Below are 17679 nucleotides of genomic sequence, written 5' to 3' on the forward strand. Positions count from 1 at the left end.
GAAATATCAGCCACGGCCACGTGCCGACGACCGCCAAAGGACCGGCGGCATTAGCTTTCGGCGGTGATGTTCCGCGCTTGTCTGGCCGAACAAAGCGCCGTGGCGCTGCATGCGGAATTTAAAGATGCCCTGAAGATGGCAATAAGCTCTGAAGCAGTGCAGCCAAGGGTCCTGTCCATGTCGGGGAAAGTGAGAGGAGGAGCTGTCTCGCGGAGCATGTAGCTGTGTGATTCGTCGGAATAACCAGCCGTGTATTCGTATAATGATACCCGCCGCCAATATGAATCGCCGGACTGTCCAGCTGTCTTTTCGTGCGCTGATGATGCCATTACTTGCCACCATTGGATGCTGGAAGTCGCCATGAATGGGAGTATAACATTCCCCGCTGCAGATTTTTGGACTGGAGGCAAGGCAGAGAATGGGGTACAGATCAATAGGCAGCGCTAGGCATCAAGACTATGCGCAGTTGTCGCTGATGATCTGACCAAAAACAGCTGAGGAGGGAACTGAGCTAACCACCCCTTGTCAATCTGGCAATAATAGGCGTATAGTATATCCGACATGACAAACTAGAGCAGAAGAGGAGACGACGGAGAGAGAGAGAGAAAAAAAACCTGTCTTTGATTGCCATGGGCAAACTGCTGCTGCCGTACATATGCACGGCTCGTACGTGAGCTGCATACGGATACATGTTAGTGCACCCAAAGCTATCCCCGTTCTCCAAAAATCTCCAAAGACAGGTACTACCCAGTAGTCGCCACCTGTCTTACGCCAGCGCAAGAAGAGAACAACAGAGCACTACTGCTGCACCCAGAATCCTAGCGAGAGGGGAACTTTGCCGACCTATCCAGCATCTTGAAGCCATCCAGCTTCAGCTCAGCCCCAAAGGGATACCTGACGCGTGCGTGCAAGCCTAAAGCTCCTATCTACCTAACAGGCTGGCCAACCGGCCGCGATGGAACAGCAAATACTGGGACTAGCATTCAAAGTTTAAACAAGCCAATCTCGCAAGGCCTAGCCAGCTAACCTAGCCTCCATTATGAAGCGGATCCCTTCGGCCTCGTGTTTTGGCGATGGCGTACGGAGCCACGGGCCATCAAGCTGTATGCTGGAGCAAAGTTAGTTTCGATGGTGGCGTTTGAAGAGGCAGGTCAAAGTGGGCTAATTGACAGGTTAACCACCAACGTAAACTCATTGGAGGAGCAAAAGACTTGTGCAGCAATGAAACGGCGTGCGGGGCTGGTCAGGGCCATGGTGTAATTCAAGCAACAGAGACAAAGAGACGAGAGCTTCGGTTTCTGACTCTGACAACTGGGTTTCCATAACACTATTGATCAACGCTCCGCCCCTGTTTTTTCCTTTCTCTCGTGGCAATGTTACTCCGACGCTATCGCACAGAGCCGCGGCCGCCACGCCTGAGCCGCAGCGATACCCGTCTCAGCTGCCAGGAAAATGAATCGTACCCGCGTGTTTATTTGGTCTAATATGATATGCCTATGGCACGTTTCTGTCTAGTCTACTTTTGATGAATAAGGCAAAATGAAATATCATCAAAACACCAAAAAGAGGAAATTGTCAAGTGTGAAACAAATAAATGAAGATTAAAAAAAAAAAAAAAAAAAAAAAAAAAAAAAAACAGAAACTGGCCAGAATGTAGCATCCGCTCATCCCAAACGCCCACCAAGGGCTTTGCCTTTTTTTGGCCTTCGAGACAGAACTGCCGAGAGTACCTGTTCCTATCTTTCCAAACCAATTTTCCCAAAACGCATAAACGCCATGTGTTTTTTCCACTCCCCCATCTATAGCAGAATAAGCACCACCTCGCCAGCCGTTCCCATTGGCTTAAGAGGGTAATAAAAATTGCGCCACAAATTAACGCTTTTTCTTATTGCAAAGTATTTGCCCTTTTTTTTTTTTTCCCTGTTCTGTTGATGCGTGCCGAGATTGCCAGCTCAAGCATATTCCGTCCCATCGCCATTTGATCCCTGTTATTTTGCGGAAATAAGAAAAAAAATTGTTGGTCCTTTTATTTATTTATTTATTTTTTCTTTCTTGCATGGCTGGCCAATTTTTAGCGGTTCGTAAAAGCCCCCCCCCCCCGGCTTTTTATATTTGATAATTGTAAATAAGGCTGGAAAGAAACACAAAGGTCCTTTATCTTCTTCAGTAGATAAGTAGGTACTTGGCAAGAAAAGGTACCAAAATTGGGAATACATAATAAGTTACCAATTTGAAATAAGATTGACAAGCGGGGATTGATCAGGTGCCAATCGAGGCAGGCGCCTCTTCAGCCACCAGCCACCAGTGAAGTGTTTGGCAGGCAGCTGAATGAGAAGAGAAAGGATCAAAGATTGACTGCCTACCCGCAGTAGCTGTAGCTATAGCTGTAGCTATAGCTGTAGCTAGTAGCCAGTAGCCAGTAGCAATAGTAGTAGCTAGTAGCTAGTAGCAATAGTAGTACTATGTAGGTATGTACTCGTGCTGGTGCTGGTGCTGGTGCTGGTGCTAGTACTGCAGAGCACATATCCGAGCAAGCGAATCAGAGGCTCTGCAGCAAAACGCAGCTAGTACTCCGCACAAGAGACGGAGAGAAAGAAAAGAATGCGGAGTAGTATCAAGAGGTTCTGACAGGTCGTAAGTAGTAGGTAGGTATGTATTCTGCTGCTAGGTACTACTGCCTAGATGGTATCTTGTTGTATAGGTAATACTCCGTAGTAAAATGTAGTCAATGGGATTGTTTGCCTGCATGTAAAAAAACAAAGATCCCTCCCCGTGCTTATGCTAAGATAAACAGAAAATGAAACCGCGGATAAAAACAAAAGCCCTTTTTCGTAGTAAGTATAGCTGCTCTAATGGTATGTCGGCAGATGTAAGTCGAAACTTTGACGGATCCAGCGCCTGAAGCTGTTTGGTTGGCTTGCGCGGGACCCCATGGTACAGTGCAGGATAGCAGTGGTAAGAGAGAGAGAGGTAGGGGTGCGGCCGGCGCGGCTTTAGTCATAAAGGGGGGTGGAGGGGCGTATATACTGGATACGTGTATCAAGTATTGGTTGGTGATAAGTTCATCCGCGGGTGCGAATTTGGGCTGGTCGCCGAGCTCATCTCTAGTGTTGCCTTTTCTTGCTACTCTCGCCGGCGAATCTCCTTTCGCTTCGCTTGCAAGGATGTCTTGCAAGTAGGGCATTCGTAGCCATGGCGGCTGATGTAGATTCGTTTCAGGCACTTGGTGCAGCGCCACCATGTGATGGAGGCATTGCGGCCTTCGAACCAGTCCTCCTTAGCCGCCACTCCGCGCTTCTCAATGTCCTCTTTGTGAAAGTCTCTCAGATGGTCGCGAAAGTGGTCGCGGCGATGAAATGGATCGCGCCGACGGCCGCAGCGGGCGTAATCGCAGTGATACGCTTCCTTCTGAGAGGCCGGAGCATGCTTGTGCTTGTAGTGGCGGTCGAGATCGGCGCGACGCTTAAAAGGTTTCGCATCGCAGCCGGGATGTAAGCAACACACTGGATAGTCGCGGCCATTGGAGGCAAACCTACGCTCAATGTGGTTAATCGTAAAGTGCGATTTGTGGTTGTTGGGCGGCACGGAGCAACTTACGTTAGTGACTCTGCTGGCGAAGCCACTTCTTGACTAGTCGTGGCATCTGGGCTGCTATAGGTGGACGTCGCAGGCGTGCCGATGCTTGCATATGACGGGAAGCAAGATAAGCTGGGGGCCGGCGAGGTCTGCTGTGAGAAGAACGAGTCCGTAGAGACTGGTGATGCGGGGGAGCTCGCCTCCGAGCAGCCCTCTGAGCCTCCATACGAAGACAGCGGCTGTGAGTGTGAATCGCAGATTTCAGAGCCATCTGCCATGGAGCTGTAGTCAGTCATGCCGAAGGAAAACCAGTCGTTGTATGGCAGGTTCTCTTCGCATAGAGGAGCCGCTCCGTAGATCTGGCACTCATCGTACAGCTGAGCCTCGCTGAAGAGCTGGCTGTATAAGCTAGATTGCATATCGTCGTTCATGGTGCTCGCGTAGGGGGAAGCCATCCCTGAAGCTCTCTGGGATAAGCAATTGCTTGCGTAAATCGAGCAAAACCGTCTTTATATATAAGCGTAGTGGTATGCGCTTGCTCAGTTTGCCAAATTGACTCAAAGGTGGTTATTCAGTGTCGCCGTTTGGTATATGACAGTAAGAGAAAGAGAATGGAGAGGAACAAGATGATTCTGATGGATGGAAAGTGGTATAAGAAAGATACTTCAAGACAACAGAGCGTCAAGACGAGGGCAGTCGAAGGCTTATGAGTCTAGAGCTCTCGAGGGGACGATACATGCCCAAGTATATATGCATGGCTTGCCAATCCCAGGTGTGACAGGGGGGAGGGCTGTGTTTATTTCGACCGAGGATCAGAGCAACAGATAACAAACCGTCCCGGAGCTTGTACTCTCGTACACTACTTGTGCGTTGCTCAAGGGTACACCACACCATCGTTATGGCCCAGGCTTCTAGAAGAGTTGTTAGATTTAGCGCGGATAGGATCCGGCAGGGCGGAAATGCATTGGTGGAGACTCTTCAGAAGTGCTATGAGGGTGACGTAGAACTAGACGCTAATCGTTATGCAGCATAAACCCTATGCAGAGGGGCGTCACACTCACACTGGTGAGGGCATTGTATACCTGGCTTCGGAGGCACTACTGCTACCCGTGGCCCAGAGCCAACCATAGACGGGAAGGGACTGGGCATGGGCAACATGCGGGCTGGCCAAAGCTCTGTGGAGATGAGGGGTCCCATCAGCATGGGCTTCCATCTATCTTGCTTTTTCTTCTTTGATTTTCCCGTCGTCTTTGTTTTCCCCTCCTATGCTATGCCTGTTTGGCTCCTGTCGACTGAATTGGCCAATGGAAGTTGACGAACACGACTTAGACCTAGCGTTGCCGAATCAGCCGAAACCGAGACGTTGCGATGACCACTGAGTATCTCGATTGCTGTGAACTTTAGCGCCCGAGTCTTCATGTACCCTCGCTCCACCGACTTGACGACAATGCTGAATTGTACAACGCCCATGGCATTTCGTCGAGGAACATCTTTTTTGAGGTTGATTTAAGTGAGTGGTGGGGGCCCAGGGCCCCCTAACGCAAAGAATTGCCCTGCTAAAAGACTTGATAAAGGCAATTACGAGTCCTACTACTAAGTAGCGGTAGTAAGTACAAGCTCTGGGTCCGGGTTCGCGTAAAAGAGCCACTAACTAGCAAGATGTGAATGATATGGAAACATGTGGCTGCCAGGCTCAGCCGCACGAGCTGTCAAAAAGATTGCCTGAGCTAGGCAAGCTTGTATCACAGATGACTCTTTAATCCGACTGCCGAGAACTTGGTTGAAGATATCACCGCCAGGAGTAGGAAGACAACATCACCGACTGGTGGTAGTTTCTTGTCACCGCATGCCCCGCTACCGAGGCCCGGGCTCCGAGTGCCATGTTTTCCGTATACCGTTTATCCCTCGCTGATAATCCCGTCAAAACCGGCAAGGATGGCCCGATAAGGGGGGTCTCTTTCATGCCCTATATCTTGCACGTTACAGCCCATACAGTTCATGGCCACAGCAGCGAACAACCTGTTGAAGCGCTGGTATAGGTGCTGTAGACACTGCCAAAAGATTCGTTGCCCGTCTTAGAGGACTCGCTGCGATCTGCCGAGTCGGCCTGACTATCCCGAAGTCGTGAAAGCCGCTTTGGGCAGGAAGCTATCTCCTAGTAGGGATTAGCACCATAGCAACCCTTCGCATGTTGCCAGCAACTTAGCCCATCTTACCTTAGCCCCTTCCCCCACCTTACGTGCATGTAGGCGTGGGTGTAGTGCAGCGAATCCCGAATCCCAAAAGTCCAGCACAGAAGCCCGACTATTGAGCCTCAAGGTGTACACCCATATGTACGTCGGCAATAGATATCGCGGCCTATGGCGAGCTAATGCCGCCTCTATTCCAGGAGAGGGAACGACCGCGTAGGATGTCAGTTCAGGTACTGCCTGCCATTCGATGCTACTAGCAGCAGTGGTGCTATAATTGCAACAGACAAGCCATTGTTGTCAATTGCGAACAAAGCACCAAATAGCCTATACGACTTGCCTTGTTAGGCGTTCAGGGTGTATCGAACCAATAGTAGTCCTCATACATGGAGGAGGTAGAACCCAGACAATCCGAGTCTTCGTCGGGACATCCAAGCTATTCCTAGTCCCGCCAACAAGTGGCTGGTTTGTTCGAAACTCAACAGATATGGATACGATCGGCGCTGAGGACTTGAGCAACACTCAACTGAATAGCATCCGTGAACCCGCTTTACAGTATCTCGCTGAGCACTGATTTCCTTGCCTCTTTCTTCTAGACTGCAGCCACGATCGAGATGACAACCTCTTTCTAGACGTGTTCCATATTATAAGGAGAGGTCTGTGTCCGTGTCCGTGTAAGCGTCATTGGTCGGGCGTCTTCAGAGGTGAAGTGGCCTGGCGCGTGCTCTGCATGGCTGAATTTTCTCTTTCCGCGCCTCATGCTGGGGCCTCACTTTGATCTCTGGTAATAACCCAAAGGATCGACTGGGTTATGCAAGGGAATGAAGGACCAAACAAGCTATGCTCCACTCGCGGCTTTGCAACATAGCGTGCGGACATTGATGAACCTCTGCGCTCCTCGGGGCCGTCATAAAGCGGCCAGACGTGGCTGATTCAGATGATCGTCGACCAGGACTGATCTTGTGCCCCCGTCGCATATATTGAGACTTGGGAGATCGTCATGCCGAACTGCTGCGTTGCGGGCCTCCGGCCTTCTGTCCTAGCTCTGTCTGAAATAGCCCTAGGAAAGCCACGAGGAAAGTATAGCCGCGATTGGTGATGATGGGGGCGGCAACAACCGTATGTACGTATCGTATGTAGCAGAGCAGTCATATGCGCCTAGCCTCTTTTCCTCAGCATCTTATCAGCAGCCAGAGATGGGGAGCATGCACCCTCCTCGTAGCAATAGTACTACGACGAGAGTAGAGCATGCTGACGGGCGGCAACTCCACCACAAGTCAACACGTCCCATCTGCCCGCTTAGCCTTTCCTCCCGTCCATGGCAGCCAAATAGGCACTGCTGCGAGTCTAGGGCGGCGCGCCATCCTTGGCCGGCACGCGTTGGGAAAGCATAACAGGGCCTTCGGGGGCGGTTTCGGGATGCTGGTAGCGGTATCCCTGGGCAGAGAGCGATAGCCAGGCGCCGCCGGAAGAACCAAGCGTGATGTGAGTGATGCGGGAAGTGTTTTTCCACTCATCTCACCCGCTCATGGGGCATCATCTCTGACTTTTTTTTTCTTTCCCTTTTTTGGCTCTGTGCCAATGACATGGGCACGGGATGATGTCAAACAGGAAAAAAACTTCACAATCTTTGTGCCATCTGACTAGAGGCGGTCAACAAAACTGTAATAGACACACGCACGAAGGAACGCGAAGATCAAGAACAACGCCCCGGTTGTTCTAGAAGTTTGCAAGCTAGGAGCAGAAAAGGGTAAAGGGGGAAAAATGAAGAAAAATTTTCATCGTGGAACAGAAGCCAGGGCAAGGGAGGAGGAGGAGGAGTAAGTAGTAATAGCGCCTTGTGGTCTTGCCTTGGCCGTTTGATGATTTTTACGAGAAACGAGAAACGAGGGAAGGCGCGCGCTTCTGCATCTTGGCTGTGCCATAATCCCGAGGGCTAGAACCGTTTTGATGACGGTAATTGCTCTTGCCAACTCACCATATATCATTCTGCATGCAATAGATCTATTGGGAAGGGGCACTTGGGGGGCCCCTGATGGGAAAACGAAAAAAATAATATCTCAAAAAAAAAAAAAAAAAAAAAAAAAAAAAGACGCTAACTTATGAATTTTGTAGTAATAAATTCAAAATTAAGAAGAAAAATAATTGCGCCTGCTACTACTAATAGGGCCGAAGGCACGATGACGTGTGGCGTCTTGGATAAAAAGGAAAATAAGCCTTTGATGAGCGAAACTAACCCCCTGGCTGGGCTGGTTAGTATGGCTTCTAGAAGTCTCTAAGCTCTGTTATCTGTCGACAGGCTAAATGCAAGCCGTAGATTGATCGTCTCCGGTTGAAAACATTACAGGTACCTCCCCAAGCAATATCGTATCGTATTAGGTATCTCTCGCCATGCATATGACCCCCAATTAAAGCCACCAATCCTCCAGGCATCATCATCATCATCGTCATATGCATCCATCATTTCCATCATAAGGGGGGCTGTTGTTGTTGTTGTTGTTGTTGTTGTTGTTGTTGTTGTTGTTGTTGTTGTTGTTGTTGTTGTTTCTTTACCAAACTAGATTGTTGTCTCCCTCATCTCCATCCTCACTGCCGTCCTCACTGCTGCCCTCTAGTGCCGCGTCCCGGCCAGGCTTCCACCCCATCCGGTCCTTCGCCACGGGCACGTCGCCAAAGACTTGCGCCATCGTGATCCAGTGCATGCAGTGCTGCAAAAGGTCGTCGTTGCGCTCCATCTTGGCCTCGTATGCCTTGACCAGGCCCTTTAGCTGCTCCACCTCCTTCTTGAGGTCCTTAATCTTTTTCTCCAGCTCTTCCATGAACTCGTACTGCGCGTCTTGCTCTTGGCGCAGCACGCCCAGCTCGCCGGTGGTGGTCCAGCCAAGACGGGTCTGGGTCTGGTTGCGAGTTAGATGAGACCGCTTGTGACTAAAGAGCTGCGTAAAGGTGCTGGCAACCTTGTTGAAGACGCCGGACTGGAGGTTGACGGTGCTGGGGTCGGTGATGGACGCATCCTTCTCGTCTGCGCCGAGAGTTGACGTTTCCTCTGGAGCGGCGGCGGACTGTCGCTTGTGCGGCTTGTCGTACCAAGACACCCACTCCGAATTGGCACTCATCTTTTCCTTGTTTTCTTCACCCTTTCGTTTTCGTAAATGTCCTAGTCTGGAATATAAGCCACGATGGAGTGCCCTCGTGGCAGTTTCATGGTTACTTACTGTCAAATAGGATTTGCTTGCTCGTAAAAGCACTTTGAGAATATCTTCTGTGTGCAGATTTGTCTTGTCGAGACTGAAGAGTAGAGTTTGTGTCAGTGGCCACAATATCAAACAAGCGAGGAAGCAAACGCTCTGCAAACGCTCTGCAAACGCAGCAGCATAAACAGCATTATTCACTCATCTGCTTCATCCGATCTTTCATGGCCAGCTGCAGCTCTATCTTCTCACTGAATCACTGCTGTGTCCACTTCAACAAACGGAATCCTGCAATTCCTCAGTTCCACAACCAATGGCTGATGTGGAATCAAAAATCACTTCCATGCCTAATCCGTTTGTACCGTACCATGCGTCTGCGCATTTCTGCTCACCGTGCTACTCAGCGCCCGCAAGTTCCCACTCCTTCTAGACTCTGCGCCAAGGATCTTCCCAAAGCCTGCAAGATAAACAGATCTCACAAATCTATAGTCGGTCCATAGAATAAACACTACCAAGCAGTGAGATGATACTGGTAGTAGTACCATTCAGATCTCCGTGTAGATTACCCCTCCTCTGCCGGCCGCAGTACCTGCATGCTACAGGCAAGTAGGGGAGAATAGTACGCACTGAGTTGGGTAAGGCTGAGTCGCAGTGCGTCCGAGTTAAGGCGAGGCGAGGCGAGACAGCTCGACAAGACACGCCCTACAGAGATCGCAACTGTTACGAGTTGCTGTCTATATATTACACTGATGCGCCCTTGACTCCATCACAAAACACTATAGAGTACAAGTTTAGGGACTGGAGTACTTTAATCGATCCTTGGTCCCCAGTTAAATCCTTTAGCTGCAAAGTTCCTAACAGTTGTGATCCCTGTGGGGGTGTAGTTCAAAACGTAGGGCTGGATCTGCACGCCTACCAAGTAGGAGTGTTCGTACATAAAGCACTGCAGTTGATAGCAGTGGTACATAGCAGTATGTACCATCAAGGCCAATGTTAGTACGATAGTACATCCTTGTAGAGAGCGGGAGTTGCCGATGGTGGCCCCCCGGATAATTCGCGAGTCATGGCTTGACATGATGTAGCATCCGCCATGTCCCCATGCAACCACGCGCATTTATGACAGTTGATCGTAAACTGCAAGTACGTTGACTCGAGACGTTCTGTGGGGGGGAATAAGTCTTTGCTGTACCCTTTCTTCTATGTGCAACGGATCTTCCCGAGGTGTTCTTCTAGCACCATGAACGCTTGGCTCTATGACGTCTCCTTCAAACAAACCCTGTCATAACAGGCCCGAATGCGATACGGCGACAACCCTAAGATAACGATATCAATCTAGGAAGTACTTTTCTAATATACGAGCTGGCTTATCACGACTTTGTCTGCGGCAAGTTCCATCTGGTTGAGCGGCTTGTGTGAAGTTAGCTGAACCCCTTAGCGCCAGTTTCTAACTGAGGTCCAAGTTTCTTTCTAAATAGTTCAGCCATAGTTCCCAGCTCTTAGTGATGTACGCGGGTTTACTCACTTAAGAGGTATATGCATATGTGCGAAGCCATTTGGCTTTGCAAGTCCGCTTGTTTGTTGTCACTTCAATTAGCATCTCAACAACACCATTTGCTTACTGAGCCACATTGCGAGACAAGGAAACTGCAAACAATCTCTCGGCACAGAATTTGTTTCCCTTGAGAGGAAAAAAAAAGGGGGGGACGCCGCCTCATATAGATTATTTTGGCACTAGTCATTTCCCTCCATTTGAGAAACCCAACTTTAGTAGCGCATAGTCGCAGCTACGATGATGATCTCTTATAACTCCCATAAAGACAAGAAAGAAAGAAAAAAATCAGCCCCGTCATGGACAGGGCACGGATGACAAAAGCAAAAACACATAATAGTCCCAGCCTAGCCTATGCATCCCATCATCAAAAGCCAACAGTTGACTAAATGTCATCTTCAAGAAATTTGTAAGCAAATTTAAAATCAGCCTTTCTCCGGTTCATCCTATAGTAGAGTAGAGGTTAATAATTGAGATTATATAATGCAACAAGACCGTTAAGGTGCATCTTACCATGTGCTCTCGTAGTCAAAGAAGCGATAGGTGCCTTGCTCGAATTCCTCTGTGATATTCTTGGGTTCTTCGTGCCGCTGGAACCAGGTTTGGTACTGCTTGTGAAACCGCCAACTTTGATCTTTCAGCGCCTTGGCGGCCAAATACTGCTGCGCCGTTCCTTGCTTGTAGTAAAAAACGTAAAACAGAGTGTCGGGGTCTATCCTCGAGTACAGCCGAGGGTCATCAAATATGGGCAGCGGTTGTGTGGGGAATCCAGAACCAGTCTGCGGCACAGGCATATCGGGACGATATGTTCGCGGGACATCGGCTTCAAAAGCGCTGGGGTAGCTCAGCTGGCTCGCCTTCATCAAGCTCAGGGTTGAAGGCGATAATGGTTGGTAAGGTCGTTTTCGTGATGTCTCATACGACTCAACGAGATCTTGTAGGGACGCAGGGAGATGATAGATGGATTCCTCTTCGGTCTCCTCCGTAGTGGACTTGACACCGTTGGCGGAACCGTTTGCTTGGGTTGCTTTATTTGGAAGTGATCCGGTGTTAGCTGGAGAATACACACATAATAACATCCACAAGGTGCTCTCATTGGCAACTTACCAGAGGATGCCTCGGAGGGTGGTGCTTCCGATGTGGCTGGCTGTTTCCCTGACGCTTTTGATTTCTTTGTCGCTTTCGTACTTGACGGTGCCTCGGCGTTCTCTACAGGTGCGGGTGTGGACGCGGGCGCAGGCGTAGAAGTAGATGCGGGCGCAACAACAGGTGTAGCTTGCTTGGGTTCGGGCGCCTGAGCTGGCTGAACAAACGAGACGGCCGGTGAATTCGTTGCGCTCGTCTTCAACTGCGCAGGCGGTAAAGGCGAGATACCGGCAGCAACTCCTGGTGGCGGCGGCAGAGGAGCAATGCCGACGTTGTTCTTGTCTGCGGCTGCGGCTGCGGCTGCGGCAGACGCATACTTGAGTCCCTCTCCCGCAGGCCTCGAGGGGATAGAAGCAGGCTTCATGGCAGGACTACCGCTACCCCCACTACCTATTGCTGATAGCGGAGTATGCAGCGTTGCCAGTGCCGGTAAGGGTGATTTGGACTGCACAGATTTCGTTCGCGTTGACGTGGTGGAGTCGGAGTCTTTGGCTGGTTTCCTCGGTTTGGCTGGCAGCTCGAAATCATGGGTGTCGTCTTGTATAGACTGAGTATCCTGAGACGAGTTCTTCTCGTTATCCTGGTTCATGCCGAAGACACCTTCCTCCTCCTCAAGGTCTAGATCGTCGTATATTTCATCGTCGTCCATGTAGTCCTCGTTCATGCCATCAGACACATAGTAGCGGATTTGCTCCTCTAGGCCGGTGACGTCGTCGGTATCGATGCCTCCATTCTCCAGCGTCCTTCGAATCAGCTCCAGTTTGCCCTGATGCCATTTGTGCTTCTCGATTATCCGGTCGATCTCGGCCATGCGGTTCTCCTGAACGATCTTGTTCTTTCCTTTCTTCATCGTAGCCTGTATGGACTCGTTCTCGGCTTCTAGGGTCTCGATCTGCAGCTCCAGCTCATCAACCATGCTATTCAGGAAGTCGCAGGCTTCTACTTTGGCCTGCTCTTTGGGATCTAGTTTCGCAGCGGCTGAGAGGCCCGCTTGGGAGTATGCTTTCGTCTTCATGGCCTTTTCCACAGCCTTGAATTTCTCCATTTGCTAGAAGTCGGCGAAATGAAGTAGGTCAGTATGCGACTCTATACTAGGTATGCATCAATACCCAACGTTACTGGGGCCCACCAACAGTCTCAATCAGTTTGCGATGCTCCAATAAGGGAGCCTTGTCCTTGATGTCGTTGCTGGCGGCCCATGTCTTGATCTGGTCGCGCAGTCTTTGCAGCTTCTTGATTTCGCGCTTGAGGTTGTCTTCCTGCTTCTCCTTCTGGGCCGGGTTATTTGACTGTTCAATCTTTTCGTAGATGGCCTCGAACTCGGCGACGCCTTCCGCCACCTTCTTGAAGCACTTGTCGACTTCTTGTTGTAGTTTCCTCGCCGCCATTTTGTCGGTAGAGGAGGGGAGAAAAGCCCGAGCGGCGTCCTTTCCGGTTGTGTTTGGGAGATTTGGTCGCCAACAGAGATGTCCGAGTTCGTTGTGCTTTGCACAAAGGGTACAATAAGATTTCGCCGGTGGCTTGATCCGTTTTCGTGGGGCAGCCTTTGTGACGGAAGGCTGTAGATGCGTGCGAGGCTCGGCTTCGACCACGTGATGGGCGCAGAGCTGCTGTGCACAGCAACAGAAGCGGCAGAGGCGGTCGTGTCGGGATCAACTCCAAAGCGCTGACCGGGGGTGTCTGTGGCGATAATCAGCTGGATTGAGCCTTTAAGGCGATGGACGTGCGAGATTGAAGTTGGTGAGGCCAGGTCGCGAGGCTGCACCGAGCTAACAGCAGGGCGGTACTTTGTGCTGTGCGATGATTAGCCGAGAAAGCAAAAACTGTGCATATGGCTATGGATGACCCGATATTAATTGATTTAAAAATAATCAATTACAAAAAATGCATTGCATAACTACAATTGAGTCTTTTTTTATTCCTATTTGCATACTTGAATCAATCAGTCTATCATTATCGCATGGCTTTGGCTATCAAAGGATACTTTGGCAAGGTGGGATGTCTGATAAGTGGCTACGCCGTCTCTCACATGACACAGACTTTGCATGCGCGATTCATGGCATCTTTAGACTGATTGGATTGCCTTTGTCTGGCCAAGCCGATTAGATGTCGCCGGTCTCGGTACAAGATTCCCTTGCTCCTGTTATTTGATACATTTTCTCTCTGGGCTTTGGTTGATTTCAGTGGGTTGGCAGCAGGGCCACTGGGACAAGGGGTTTCATTCTTTCTCTTATCATCCTCTGCTGTTGTAATCAATCCATTCTTGGTGGAACAAGTGCCGGCACCGGCTATACGTTGCTCACAATGAAGGGTAGGCCAAACCTGCTACCCTCTATCTTCCCCCTCTGTGCTGTTATTGAAGGCCTTTTATGTACACAATAAATTATTATAGCATGGCAATAAGATCTAATATGGTTATCTTCATAAAGCAATCATTCAGCGCGTGCTTTCTGCGTCCGTGACGGTGGAAAAGCATCTGGTGTCATCCATTGGCCGTGGAGTGCTGGTATTTGCGGCCGTTGCGCCGGGAGACACAGAAAAAGAAGCCGATTCATTAGCGAACAAGGTTGTCAAGATGAAGCTTTGGGATGACGAAGACGGTGGCCGGGTATGTGAGGCCTTTTGCCCAGGCTGTGAGACACTGCTGATGATTTGATTGGAGTGATAGTGGAAAAGGAGCGTCACAGACATTGAGGGCGAGGTGCTGTGCGGTGAGTAATATAATACGCACCACATATTCCCTACAAAGATGAAGATGCTCATGAGAGACGACTAGTATCACAATTTACTCTGCTAGCAAAAACCAAAAAGGGCACCAAGCCCGATTTCCATGGCGCAGCAAACCCCGAAGAAGCGAGCCGCCTGTACCATTACTTTGTACAAAAGGTCAAGGACCTCTATCTGGCGGATCGAGTCAAGGACGGCAAGTTTCAGGCCATGATGGAAGTTGCTCTTGTCAACGATGGGCCGGTAAGTCATTGCTTGATTTCGGGACTTTCTGATCATGCCAGAATGGTGCTGATACGATCGGTATTTGTGTGATACAGGTTACTTTGGAGCTCCAGGCCGGAGCTCCCGTGTCTGAAAGGTAGAGGGTGATACAGATGATGAGAATACGATGTGACGCATAGAGCGAATAGAATTGAGGGAAATTAGTCTATAGAAACAGCCATAGATTTACGCTTTGATACTTGGTTTTCAACTTGCTTCATCCCGGGTAGTCATTTTGCTGACGGCACTTTACTCCGAGTAGGGTGCTAGCAAGAGACGACTGGATACAATACTTGTAATTCATCTTGGAACGGAATTAAATGAGAAAAATAGTTCAAAGGCGGTATAGGAGCCATTCAGACATGATTGTGCCTTGAGGGCATGCATGCGTGATCCAACAATCCCTTTATTAGCAACGGCAGCATGGGAGCCGGATATGATATCAGAAGATATTACGACAGGTGGCCAGTCTGCTCACTCAGAAATGCGACTAAAGAATGCCCAGGGGCCCTGGTATGCATGTAGATATGCAATGGGGTGTTTGTTGCAGGATGGAATAGCTTAGGTAGCCCGTCGATAGCAACACATGCACGGCCTGCATGTACCCCGATGCAAATGCGTGACAGCGTTCATCATGCGCTGCGGCCCAGCGCCACCTGCTAGAAACTTCTACAGCAGCGGGGGGCTGGCCACTAACAGCACCTAGACCGGGCTCCACTGCAGAGCTTCCAATCTCAAAAAACAGAGCTTGGAGGGGCAGAATTACTGATGGAGGGGCAGCGTGTAGAAACTGATGTCAGCTCGAATCTTGTGATTGATCAAGTTGGGCTGAAGCTCAGCACCAGCCCAAAGCACAGCCGCCTGATGCCTTTGAGCTTGAGCTTGTGCTTTGTGCTCATCTCAGTCGTGCCAGACATGGATCAGTAGCTAAAGATAGGTAGCCTGTAATAATAGCTTAGCATCCATTATATCACCAGTCTTAGTACGCACCTACCTAAGCAGCTTCCAGCATCAGGTCTTAGCTATCAACAGCGCTCAATTGACCTCCATTTGTTTCATTACCCTCGTCCCACCTGGTTCTTCTTCTTCTTCTTCTTCTTCTCTTCTCTTCTCTTTTCCTTTGTTCCAAGTTCCCTGCTCTATCCTCTTCTTCCCAACCTCTTTGTCTCCCTTCCTCCAGCTCAGACACAGAGCGTCAACGCATTGACTTTCCATCGCTAGCCTGACCCCGCATCACTATATCGAGAGAAGCGGAAGGAATCTTCGCAGCCTTCTTCCGGCCAGGCCACGACTCGCCATCTTTTAGGCATCGCAAACTCTCCCCTCCACTCATCTCTTCTCCTTCATTCCACTCTCCAGCGATCCAATTGATCTCGTCCACCATCCACCGCCCCCCGCCGACTTGATCTCTTTCTCTTCTCTCCGCGACCGTCACCATCATGGCTTCTGAAACCGAGACCAAGGCCACCCGGCCCCGTGTCTTCTTCGACATCACCCTGGGCGGCAAGCCTCTTGGCCGCATCAACATGGAGCTGTACTCTGATCTCGTTCCCAAGACCGTTGAGAACTTCCGTGCTCTCTGCACTGGCGAGAAGGGACTGGGCAAGTCGGGCAAGCCTCTGCACTACAAGGGCTCTTCCTTCCACCGCGTGATCAAGCAGTTTATGATCCAGGTTCGCAGAAATGGCGTTGGTTAGGCCGAATACGAGTGCTGACATTGCTAAATATAGGGTGGTGATTTCACAGCTGGAGATGGCACTGGCGGCGAGTCCATCTACGGAGCCAAGTTCGAGGACGAGGCCTTCCCCAGAAAGCACGACAAGCCATTCCTTCTGTCCATGGCAAACGCTGGCCCCAGTATGTCATATCCCAAGATCTATACCTCTTAGTCTCCCCAAATCTCCCCCCTAAACTGTGGCTAACTCGTGCATTCCTCCAGACACCAACGGCTCTCAGTTTTTCATCACCACCGTCCCTACGCCGCATCTGGATGGTAAGCACGTGGTCTTTGGCGAAGTCCTCAACGGCAAATCCGTCGTCCGCCAGATCGAAAATGTCCGCACCGAGGCCGGCGACCGACCCTCGAAAGACGCCATCATCGCCGACTGTGGCGAGCTCTCCGGAGACGAAGCCCTCAGCGCTGATGTCAAGCAGCCCGATGCCCTCGGAGACCCCCACGAAGATTTCCCCGAGGACTGCTCTACACCTCCTGACGCCAAGACCACCTACAAGATTGCCTCGGACTGCAAAGATTTCGGTAACAAGGCTTTCAAGGCGGGTAACATCGCTCTTGGTCTCGAAAAGTACGAAAAGGGCTTGCGATACATCAACGAGGAGCCGGAGCTGGACGACTGGCCCGAAGGCAAGGCCCAGCTTGACGCTCTGCGTTTCTCCCTAAACAATAACTCTGCCCTTCTGCACATCAAGCTGGAAGCCTGGGCCGATGCTGTCCGCAGCGCCACCGCCGCTCTCGCTGTCGGTGGCATCGCCCCCGCAGACCGCGCAAAGGCTTTCTACCGACGTGGCTTTGCCAACGTTCGCCAAAAGGACGAGGAAGGGGCCCTGAAAGATCTTGAAGAGGCGCATAAGCTGGCGCCCACTGATTCTGCTGTCAACAACGAGCTGAATGCCGTGCGAACAAAGGCCGCTGCTCGGGCTGCGAAGGAGAAGGCTGCATACAAGAAGTTCTTTCAGTAACTGAAGGGTGAACAATTTAAAAAAAAGAAAAGAAAAGAGAAAAAGAGGAAGAAAAAAAAAAGAAAAAAAAAATTCAAGGAATAAATCACGGGAAGCTTGCAAGATTGCTGCTATGAAGAGGAAAATGTCTCAAAAGTTTTAAAGCATGGGAGGCGTAAAGGTTTAGAAGAAGAATCAGGCACAGAGAGTGGAAGGGGAAGATACCACAGCACTCGAGTTAAAGAATAAAACAAAAAGGTTCAATAAGAAAAAAATCTATACTTTGTCAATCAATTACTTATATGGAAAGGGCATTTTTGATATAAGAAATTGCTGTAGACGTAACATCGCGTATGTGACC

General features: G+C 50.1%; 6 protein-coding genes across 6 annotated transcripts; 2 read left to right on the top strand and 4 right to left on the bottom strand.

Annotated features, from left to right (window-relative positions):
- Positions 1-50: 50 nt before the first annotated feature.
- TrAFT101_006197 (uncharacterized protein) lies at positions 51-362 on the bottom strand (the record flags this gene model as incomplete). Its single annotated transcript, XM_066127679.1, has 1 exon — positions 51-362. One exon carries the CDS (start codon positions 360-362, stop codon positions 51-53), a length of 312 nt encoding a protein of 103 aa, XP_065983792.1.
- Positions 363-3123: 2761 nt separating this feature from the next.
- TrAFT101_006198 (uncharacterized protein) lies at positions 3124-4031 on the bottom strand (the record flags this gene model as incomplete). Its single annotated transcript, XM_024903961.2, has 2 exons — positions 3124-3532; positions 3598-4031. 2 exons carry the CDS (start codon positions 4029-4031, stop codon positions 3124-3126), a joined length of 843 nt encoding a protein of 280 aa, XP_024760723.2.
- A 4248-nt stretch (positions 4032-8279) lies between these two features.
- On the bottom strand, positions 8280-8968 carry TrAFT101_006199 (uncharacterized protein). The gene has a single exon (XM_024909877.2). It carries the CDS (start codon positions 8879-8881, stop codon positions 8315-8317), a length of 567 nt encoding a protein of 188 aa, XP_024760726.2. The 5' UTR covers positions 8882-8968; the 3' UTR covers positions 8280-8314.
- Positions 8969-10337: 1369 nt separating this feature from the next.
- TrAFT101_006200 (uncharacterized protein) lies at positions 10338-13493 on the bottom strand. Its single transcript, XM_066127680.1, has 5 exons — positions 12785-13493; positions 11613-12699; positions 11019-11532; positions 10479-10951; positions 10338-10419 (listed from the first exon to the last, which is right to left on the bottom strand). Exons 1-4 carry the CDS (start codon positions 13037-13039, stop codon positions 10891-10893), a joined length of 1917 nt encoding a protein of 638 aa, XP_065983793.1. The 5' UTR covers positions 13040-13493; the 3' UTR covers positions 10338-10419; positions 10479-10890.
- Positions 13494-13719: 226 nt separating this feature from the next.
- On the top strand, positions 13720-15072 carry TrAFT101_006201 (uncharacterized protein). The gene is made up of 5 exons (XM_024908229.2): positions 13720-13962; positions 14081-14259; positions 14320-14362; positions 14428-14621; positions 14699-15072. Exons 1-5 carry the CDS (start codon positions 13956-13958, stop codon positions 14741-14743), a joined length of 468 nt encoding a protein of 155 aa, XP_024760728.2. The 5' UTR covers positions 13720-13955; the 3' UTR covers positions 14744-15072.
- A 385-nt stretch (positions 15073-15457) lies between these two features.
- Positions 15458-17678, top strand: CPR6 (peptidyl-prolyl cis-trans isomerase cpr6). The gene is made up of 3 exons (XM_024900204.2): positions 15458-16315; positions 16373-16499; positions 16582-17678. Exons 1-3 carry the CDS (start codon positions 16082-16084, stop codon positions 17337-17339), a joined length of 1119 nt encoding a protein of 372 aa, XP_024760729.2. The 5' UTR covers positions 15458-16081; the 3' UTR covers positions 17340-17678.
- The last annotated feature ends 1 nt before the right edge of the window (position 17679 follows it).

This window comes from Trichoderma asperellum, chromosome 3 (assembly GCF_020647865.1).
Source record: "Trichoderma asperellum chromosome 3, complete sequence".
NCBI classification, from domain to species: Eukaryota; Fungi; Ascomycota; class Sordariomycetes; order Hypocreales; family Hypocreaceae; genus Trichoderma; species Trichoderma asperellum.

Coding starts and splice junctions, on each gene's coding strand:
- TrAFT101_006199 (XM_024909877.2), bottom strand. CDS start 8,881: ATGAGTGCCAATTCGGAGTGGGTGTCTTGGTACGACAAGCCGCACAAG.
- CPR6 (XM_024900204.2), top strand. CDS start 16,082: ATGGCTTCTGAAACCGAGACCAAGGCCACCCGGCCCCGTGTCTTCTTC. Junction 16,316..16,372: donor TCAAGCAGTTTATGATCCAG/GTTCGCAGAAAT, acceptor TGCTAAATATAG/GGTGGTGATTTCACAGCTGG. Junction 16,500..16,581: donor CATGGCAAACGCTGGCCCCA/GTATGTCATATC, acceptor GCATTCCTCCAG/ACACCAACGGCTCTCAGTTT.
- TrAFT101_006201 (XM_024908229.2), top strand. Junction 14,260..14,319: donor ATGACGAAGACGGTGGCCGG/GTATGTGAGGCC, acceptor TTGGAGTGATAG/TGGAAAAGGAGCGTCACAGA. Junction 14,363..14,427: donor TGAGGGCGAGGTGCTGTGCG/GTGAGTAATATA, acceptor AGAGACGACTAG/TATCACAATTTACTCTGCTA.
- TrAFT101_006200 (XM_066127680.1), bottom strand. CDS start 13,039: ATGGCGGCGAGGAAACTACAACAAGAAGTCGACAAGTGCTTCAAGAAG. Junction 12,700..12,784: donor ATCGCAAACTGATTGAGACT/GTTGGTGGGCCC, acceptor GCCGACTTCTAG/CAAATGGAGAAATTCAAGGC. Junction 10,952..11,018: donor TTTGACTACGAGAGCACATG/GTAAGATGCACC, acceptor ACTCTACTATAG/GATGAACCGGAGAAAGGCTG.